This window comes from Miniopterus natalensis, chromosome 16, assembly GCF_054644295.1.
Source record: "Miniopterus natalensis isolate mMinNat1 chromosome 16, mMinNat1.hap1, whole genome shotgun sequence".
In the NCBI taxonomy this organism is placed as follows: Eukaryota; Metazoa; Chordata; class Mammalia; order Chiroptera; family Miniopteridae; genus Miniopterus; species Miniopterus natalensis.
The window spans coordinates 23,085,561-23,094,803 of NC_142096.1; the positions used below are offsets into that span (position 1 = coordinate 23,085,561).

The 9,243-nt window shown below is 43.9% G+C and overlaps 1 protein-coding gene across 1 annotated transcript in view; it reads right to left on the minus strand.

Moving 5' to 3' along the window:
* Window positions 1-7,890, minus strand: part of CYP7B1 (cytochrome P450 family 7 subfamily B member 1) — a 138,528-nt gene extending 130,638 nt beyond the window's left edge. The window contains exon 1 of the mRNA XM_087825603.1: window positions 7,778-7,890. Coding sequence (XP_087681729.1) covers window positions 7,778-7,890 — 113 coding nt within the window. The remainder of the gene's footprint in view (window positions 1-7,777) is intronic.
* Window positions 7,891-9,243: the final 1,353 nt, after the last annotated feature.

Consider the following 9,243-nt stretch of genomic DNA (forward strand, 5'->3'; position numbering starts at 1 on the left):
CAATCCAAAGGAGCAAACACGTCTTCCTTCTGGACTCTGCACCTAGCCCAGAATTGCCCTCACTTCATCCTATTCTGTCCACCTTATCTGTAGCCAATGTAAATTCTTTCAAAGCAACTTTTATCATTTTCCCCCCAAACTTTACATGTGATAGGGCATCATCAACTCCAGGATGGTGGGCTTACTGCCTTCTCCACATACTTACTGGTAGTTTAGACTTCATACCCCTAAAACTTGGTCCTTTAGGGCAAAATATATCCTGTCTTAAAAAGGATTTCAGCTGTGGCAGTTAAGTATTTTTGTCTTATAACTGTGATCTTCTGTTAACCTCCTCTCAAAAGTCAACATGGTCATGAGGGGAGCTGGATTTTGGATCTAGGCCCATTTTGGCTTCTAGCCATGCTCGCTGCTTTACAGGGCCTTCAGCAAGGTTTTATTGTTGAGAACACCAAGCTACGGAAGCCTTTATGTACACAAAGGCAGGTGTGTACTAAGGTAAGCACGCCAAGATTTTATTCTGATTGACCTAAGAGATTTAAACCAATCCAGCACAAATTCTGAATTGATTTCTCTTATGCAAACACTTGATATTTTTAAAGGATAGTCAGGGTTTATCAGCGGAATATGGTTACAGCATCGAGCCATCCTCAGTGCTGAGGGTATCAGCAGTTCTGACCATCTCATGAAGCACTAAATAGTCATTTTTGGTCAAATAAACAGCAAAGTGTTTGTTTTTCTGAGCTCACTTGTTCCCGGAATGACACAACAGGAATGTTCTGGATTTTCAAGAACTTTTTTTTTTCAAGTTACAAAATAAAACATTGAAGCAAGTCTGAAATCTGTCTCAAATTGTAACACGACCAATCCAAACTCTGCAGCTTAATAGGGAAAGTAGAGCCCCATTCAGGAACTGCTTAGTGCTTTCACCAAGAGCACAGGTGTGCCTGGAGACCTCCCTACCAACCCCTACGTAAAAACACAAATGTTCACCAGTTAAATTCAGCACACCCCTCAGTAGAAAGTGGCTTGGCTTTCAGCTGCCTACCGTCTTTTCTTAATTATGGTATGAGAAAGGGGAAGGGAAGAAGAAGGCCCACTAACGACGGCATCCTAGCTCTCCTCATTCTCCCAGCAGTGGTAACAATGTGTGGGACCTAGCCGAGTTGGTCGGAGGGCAATTAAGTAATTACACAGAGAAAACAACTGATTTATGTGACACAGTGATGTCAACAAATCAACATCTCAAAACAACTCATTATCAACATAACCTTGATACTTACAACTAAAAAAAATCATTGAATTTTTATTCTGACTAATATTTATCTTAACAGCATTTAAATCTTATTTCTTACCTATTACAGCATTTTGGGGGTGTGGGATAAATGTGTTGGGGGAACAAGATGAAAGAGGGAAGTAAACCCATCTCACTTTTTTTCCCCAACCAGCAACTAGGAGAGAAGGGTGTCTGGGAAGTGCCAAGGAAACCCAATGGTGCAAGCCAACTGCCTCCTGAGTGACTTCATATTTTACAAAAACGTGATCACATGTTTATGCTTCTCACGTCTACTTTGCAAGGTAGCTGTTATTTTCATTTTCTAGTTAAGAAAGATAACTCAGGTAGGTTAGTCAAACTGGGCAGTGGTCACAGAGTTCATGGACCCTTTGAATCTCCTGCTAAGGGGGTTCTCTCTGAGGTAGCCTCGAAAATGTCATTTGGCGAGGCACCCTCTTCTGGACTCAGCCTTTGAGGTCTTTTTCTAGTTGAAGACTTTGTTCATCCTGCACAAGTTCAGCTGTGTTCTAAAAATCTAATGTTTTCCACTGGAACCTCCAGAAGGGTCTCAGTCCTGCTGACACCTTGATATTAGCCCAGTAAGACTCTGACCTCCAGAACTGTAAGAGAGCAAGTCTGTGTTGTTTTACACCACTAAACTTGTGGTAATTTGTTACAGCAGCAATAGGAAACTCAAACAGATTTTGGTACCTGGAAGTGCCGAATACCTTAAAATGTAGAAGTGCCTGGAAGTGCCGAATACCTTAAAATGTAGAAGTGCCTTTGGAATTGGGCAATGGGCAGATACTGGGAGAATTTTGAGGAGGACAATAGAAAAACCCTAGATTGCCTTGAACAGACGGTGAGTAGAAATATGAATGTTAACAACTCCCCTAGTGAGGACTCGGTGGTGAGGAGTAGGGTGAAGAACAGATATATCATCTTAAAGAATACTTACATTATTATAGAGATTGTAAGTAGAAATGTTAACATTAAAGGCACTGCTGACAAGGGCTCAGGTGAAATAGGGAACATGTCATAGAAACTGGAGAAAAGAAATCCCTGTCATATAATCGCAGGAAGCTTAGCTGAGTTGTGCCCTGAACTTATGTGAAAAGCAACATTTGTAAACAATGAACTAGGCTATCTAGCTGAGGAGATTTCTAAGCCAAGTGTTGAAGGGGCAGCCTATTTTGTCTTGCTGCTCATAATAAAATGTGAGAGGAAGGATATCAATGAAGGGAGGAACTGTTAAGCACAAAGGAACCAGGAATTGATGTGTTGGGGGATTCTCTGCCTATTTGGACTGTAAAAGACACCAAAACTAGGAGATTCACTATCAGGAAGGAATGCTCTGGAGAGAAGGCCAAAAATGTGGTTGGGCAATTTTTCCCAGTGCCAGGGAAGAATCGAAAGTTGAGTATCCAGTCAGACATCCTCATTGCCAATACAGAATATTAGTCAGTCATTGAAAAGATTAGGCATGCGACTCATGTCTCTTCTCAACGATCCCAGAAGAAGCCAGAAATATAAGTGGGATTACTCAGAAAGTGAGGAATACAGTAGAGAATGAACTCTGTGGAGGAGCCACTGGTCCCCTGGAGTAAATCCCTGCGACATACATGGGAGACTCATGAGGTTCTTGGGAATTTTTGTCATAGGATAGGTCATACCCAGATTCCCCGACCTGATCTGGGTGATTTATATGATGACATTTGGAACTTTTGAGCTGATGAGATTTAGATAAGATTTTTTGGGCTTTCAGTTGATGCTTGTAATGGGTGGATTTTGGGAGCGGGTGAATATATTTTGCATGTAAGATGGACATAACAAATCTTTGGAGGCTGGCGGGAGTACTGTAATGGGAAGAATAATGTTCCCTAAAGATGTATCTTAATCGTGCAAACCTGTGAATATTACTTTACATGGCAAAAAGGAATTTTGCACATGTGTCTGCATTAAGGACCTTGAGATGGAAAGATTATCCTAGATTATTTGGAATGGTTCAATGCAATCACATGGGTTTTATAAGAAAGAAGCAGGAGTGTCAGCATATGAAAAAGAGATTTGAATTCTGGTGGCCTCTAGAAGCTGGAAAACAAATGGTGTATGTTCTTTCTCACTGCAACAAACAATAAGCAATAAGTCAACTTGTTCACTACAGGTGTGCTCCTAGTGGTCTCTGGCTGGCAGCCATTAACACCATGTATGGAAACATATTCTGTTTTGTAACTTTTATTACTTAAATGTAGCTTGACTATTGCTTTCAATTTGTTCATATATTTTATATTATATGTTTTATAGCTACATAATTTTCTATTACTTGGATATGCTAGAATTTCTTTAACTAAACCATTATTTTTGGTAGTCTAGCCTTTTTCTTATGTTTCACTATAATAAGCAGCCCTAATGATCTCTGCCATGATGAAATCTTTAAGGAACTTTATGATTTTTTCACCAGGAAAAATTCTTTTGAATAAAATTACTGGTATTGCTGGATCAAGAGATATGAAACATAACAGTAAATTGCACTCTAGTCTGAATGTAAAATCTTAGAAGCTATGTAGGACAGCATTTCACTCCACCGCAAACAGGCTTTCATCCCCACCAACTCTCCGCGTAGCTCTTATCAGCTCTGCATCTTGTCAACTCGGATGGTCATTTCTTGGCCCTCATCAGACTAGACTCTCAGCAGCATCTAAGGCAAATAACTACCCCTACTTGTTGAAATATGTTCCTCTCTAGCTTCCAGGACACTATCCTCACTTAGATTTCTTGCCCCATCACTGGTTCCTCTTTCTCTGCCAGACTCTTCAGTAGGCAGAGTGGCCTAGGCCCTCTGCTTCTCCATCAAACTGTCTCACCAGGTGATCATATCAACACCCATGACTTTACATGCCATTTTCATATTTGTGACTTTCATAATTCTATATCCTGCATGGACCTTTTCCCCAAGCACCAGAAATGCATTCCTTACTATCTAACATGCCCCCAAACAAAATTCTTGATCTCCTCAATTCCTGTAACCCTATTTCAGGAAATGACATCACACCCCACCTAGATGATCAGACAAGAAACATAAAACATGGGGGGAAAAATAACTTTTAGGCTTTGTTATTGACTTTTCTCTCCTTTATATATCACATTCATTCCATTAGTGTGTCCTGTTGACTCTACCACCCAAAATATATCCCGATTCTGACAACTTCCCATCAACCCCACAGTAACAACTCTAGGCCACAACATTGTACTCTCTCCTGAGGGGTGCTGCAACGGCTTCTGTAACTGAAGTCACCAGATCATATCTAACATGGAACACCAGTTTCACAGAAGGAAATCAAAGTGCTGTATTCAAAAGAGGGGGAATATGCTGGTAGGTGGCCAAAGACAACAAATCACCTCTGAGCTGCTTTCTACCTATTTTTAAAGAATTTTTTTTTACCAATATTGTAGGTAACATTTAAATGTTTACTTGATAACATCCAGCATTTCTATAATATGCTATATTACAAACTTTCCAGACACAATTGTTTAAAGGATGGATGGATAGAGAATGAAAATAAAAGGCTGGATATAGAATGAAAATAAAAATGTAATATGCATGTGTAAAATCTGTTAAAAATAAACTAGATGGAAAATAGAGGTGGACATTTTTTATCATGTTAGAGAATAGAAGGGCTTTCTAGGCAAGAGGTATATCCAGAAACTCTTAAATACTAATAACAAGAGTAAAAATAATTGTCGCAGTATGAAAGTGTGACAATGCCTATTACATAAGAGCTATTAATGATCAGAAGTGGTTAATGATCACTTACTATTAATCATACAGAAACAAAGAGACAATTATCTTCTTTAAAGATGCCAAGTCCCTCAAAAGTAAATAAATAAAAATTGAGGTAAATATGAAGTTTTATTTTCATTAGTATCCAATTGGCGAAATTAAAATGAATTACACCAGTATTGATAGGATATGGAGACACTGGCACTTACATAAATCATTAGTAGTAATATAAATTGGGACTTAGAGCACTTTGGCAACATCTATTAAAGTGTAAAGTGCACATACATTTTGACAAAAACTCCAAAATCCTACAGAAATACTTCCTAAAAAGCCGAAAGATGTCTGTGTGTGTGATTTTGACAAAAACTCCAAAATCCTACAGAAATATTTCCTAAAAAGCCGAAAGATGTCTGTGTGTGTGTATGTAGGAGTGGTGTATCTCTATACAATCAGTACAAACAATGATTTCAATAAACTGACATAGAAAGCTGTCTAAAATGTATTATAAAGTGGAAAAAGAAAGTTGCCACCCAGAATGTATTTTCCGACATTTTTATTAACACACCTTTAAACATATTAATGTATGCATAAAAAATCCAAGAATATATAAGAAACTCTTAACCTTAGTTTCGCCTCTTAATGGTGGTATCTATCATAAAGAGCATTTTCCTAGAACATTAGAGCAAAATTTCCAAACTTAAGTAATAGTAACAATAAAGAACGTGATCTTCGCCCGGCCGGGCGTGGCTCAGCGGTCGAGCGTTGACCTGGGATCCAGGTGACCGGGGTTTGATTCCTGGTCAGGGCACATGCCTGGGTTGTGGGCTCGATCCCCAGTTGGGGGCGTGCAGGAGGCAGCTATTCAATGACTCTCTCATCATTGATGTTTCTATCTCTCTTTCTCCCTCTCGTTTCCTCTCCCTGAAATCAATAAAGATATATTTAAAAAAAAAAAAAAAAAAGTCTTAAGAACGTGATCTTCTTTGTATTGAGATGAATGAAGCTATCTTTTACACATGGAAATCCAGTATAATCAAACTGCTTTAGAATGCAATGCCCTGTAGGTTCGCGGCAGCAAGTAGTCTTCCTGTTTGGAACTGGCAAGTGGTGGCATGAATCCCTCAGCACAGTATTTTTTAGTGATAGAGAGAAAGATAAGCCTAGTCTCAGAATTCTGGGAGAGAAAACCCTTTTGCCTTCCCAACTGCCCCCACATTCTCTATTCTCACCCCAGTTACCATCGATGATCCAGACTGCCCTAGGCAGCTTGCCTATTTTTGTTCAGCATGTAAAATGGAAGTAGGACTGATAACCTTCTTATCTACCACTCTCTTTAAAGGCTTACCTAGAAGTGTGTGTGTTTTTATTATTGATTTCAGAGAGAGGAAGGCAGAAGGAGAGAGAAACAGAAATATCAATGATGAGAGAGGGTTATTGATCGGCTGCCTCCTGCATTGACTGATCCCTTAACCTGGGCCTGGGCCCTGACCGGGAATGGAACGCGGACCTCCTGGTTCACAGGTCAAGGCTCAACCACTGAGGCATGGTGGCCGGGTTAGAATTACATTTTAACTGGCTTTGGCAGACACTGCAGGTAGACAAGAAGGTGGAACCTACGTAGAATAAATACAGTAACACTGAAGTTAGTCTCCTAAATCCTTATCGTGGGCTCCAAAGCAAGAGCACAGCCATTGGAAAAGGCACAGGAGAGGGCTTGGCACATTCCAAGAAGGTCACTGAAAACTCACATGGGAAAAAAAGCAAAAGATCCCTTCTAGAATATCCATGGGCATTCTAGAAATGTCCACAGGTGTTTGAAAGCAGTACAACGGTGTCATTTTCCCCAAACTATTGCAAGGTGGTCTAGATCATACACAAACCTACATACACATATATCCGTATATATATGTGCATAGATACATAGAAATGTGTGTGCATCTGTGCTTACACACACATACAGATAATGCGGGTGAATGTGGGTGTACGTGATATCTAATCACAAAGTAGCAATTACCATCCAGTAAAACATACCTGCTTGTTTATCAAAAGCTATGAAAAACCTGGTAGAAAGGGAAAATAGAGTGATTTCAAAGAGAGTGCCTTGATTTTGAACTTTCCAGTGCTACTTCCACATTTCAAATTAGATAAAGCGACACACTTCTGGGTTTTGCTTTGCTTTGGTCTAATAAAAATTCGCACTGTAAACTCATTTAGTACTCACGAAAATCCCAGGAAGGAGGTACTATTATTTCGTTTTTCCAGATGAGGTATAGCGAGGTAAACTGAGGCACAGGGAGGCACCCAGAATTATTGTTCATACACTTTCCTGAAACATGTCCCTTTTAACTGAAAGAAGTGTAAGAACATTCCCTTCCTTTGATGCTCTATGAATTCTAGGCCCGAAAGCATCAACTGGCTGTCAGAAGGCACCAAAACGTGTTTGGGAGCCCCGCGTGATGCATGATGCAAAACGCAAACCTGGGTTCCTACCGCCCGCGCCCACACCGCACATCCAGTGCCGCCCAGCGCTGCAATGCGTGCGCGCGGGTACAGGAAACAGGCTCGAAAAGCCTCTGCTGTGACTCAGGCTCCCAGAAGACGCGGGTGCCCCCCGCCCGTTTTGAAATCGTGGGGGACTCCTGCCCTCCGGGCGGCGCGCAGAGCACGGGCCCAGGGCGCATGCGTGGCGGGGCGCGGGGCCGCGCGGGGAGCCGGGCGCTTACCTGGTGCGCCGGGCGCGCAGGCACAGGAGCAGCAGCAGCAGGGCCGCGGCCAGGCCCAGGCCCCAGGGACCGAGCAGCTGCGGCAGCAGCGGCTCCAGCGGGAAGCGGCCCATGCCCGCCGTCCTGGTCTCCGCCGTCCGGGTCGCGCGCGGCCGCGGTGAGCCGCCCGGGTCTCTGTCGAGCGGCGCGGCGGCGACTGTGCAGCCCGGCGCGGTCTGTGCGCCGCGCTCCCGTGTCCGACACCCGAGGCTGGCCTGCCTTCGCCGCCAGGAATGTTACCGCGTCCCCCCCCGCCCCCCCGGAGGCTGGGTCTCCGAGTTCCCGGACTCCCCTCCCCCGGCACAGCCCCCGCCGTGCGCACCGCCCCGCTTGGCGCTCGTCTCCGGTCTCCCGTCTCCGGTCGCCCGCGGGGCAGCTCCTGGAAAACTGGGCGGGAAGGCGGGCCACGGAGGGGGAAGGCGCCGGGAATTCCCGTGAGCGAGCCTCCGAAGGCCGGGGGCGGGGGGGGGTCTGTTCTGAGTCGGCTGTGAGTGTGGCTTGGGCTCCCCGCGCCCCTCAGGAGAGAGACCCTGCCTGCCCTGCCCCTAGAGAGGGTGGCACCGTGCCCGCCGCGCTGCGCCTCCCGGGGTCTCCTAGGCAGCCCCGCGAGCCCGGGAGGCGGGGCCGGTACCTGCCGAGCGCGCTGCCCCGCGCCTGCCTTGTCGCCCTGCACATCCTGTTTGCTGTTGTTGAGAGCCTACTGTGTGCTCCGAGCCCTTCAGAAGCCCCAGCGGGGCACGCAGCCCAGAAAGAGAGAAGACAGAAGCAACCAGCTGCTGCAGAACAACGCTCGGGGCCGAAATACAAGTGGTGCAAACCCCACAGGTTGCACTTGAAAGAATAAGGGAGGAACTTTGAAAATGCCTTTTCCTGAGTAATCACCGCGCACCGGCTACTTCACGCGTGTTTATTTACAGAACACACCAAACTTGTGATGTAGTTTTTAGCATTGTTTTAGAGAACATACAGTGAGACCTAAGTTAAGTAACTCTGCCCGGCTAGTTGATAAAATAAAATATAACAACCATTCTAACCAAGGCTATTCCAGAACAACCGTGTTTTTTTCTTTGCTCATTTATTTCAAGGGTTCTCTGAACTATTATTACTTCAGAACTGGCCTCCATACCTCTAACCTTTGACCTTTCCAGCCATCCCCCCCCACCCCCTCGCCACCCCCCTACAATATAGACCTATTCTGCTTTTATGGTGTTCAAAATTCTAAATAGTTGCCTTTGTGATAAAGTCATAAATCTCTGACCAATGAGAAGCCCTCCACAATTTCTCTTTATGGTACAACTCCTGTGGCTAATACATTTCCATGTGCACTAAAGCTTGAGCCAATGTGTCCCTCACAATCAGCCCTTCACACCTCTGTTCATGATATTCATTCTGCCTGAAAAGTTTTCCTCTCTTCCCTAAACACTAAA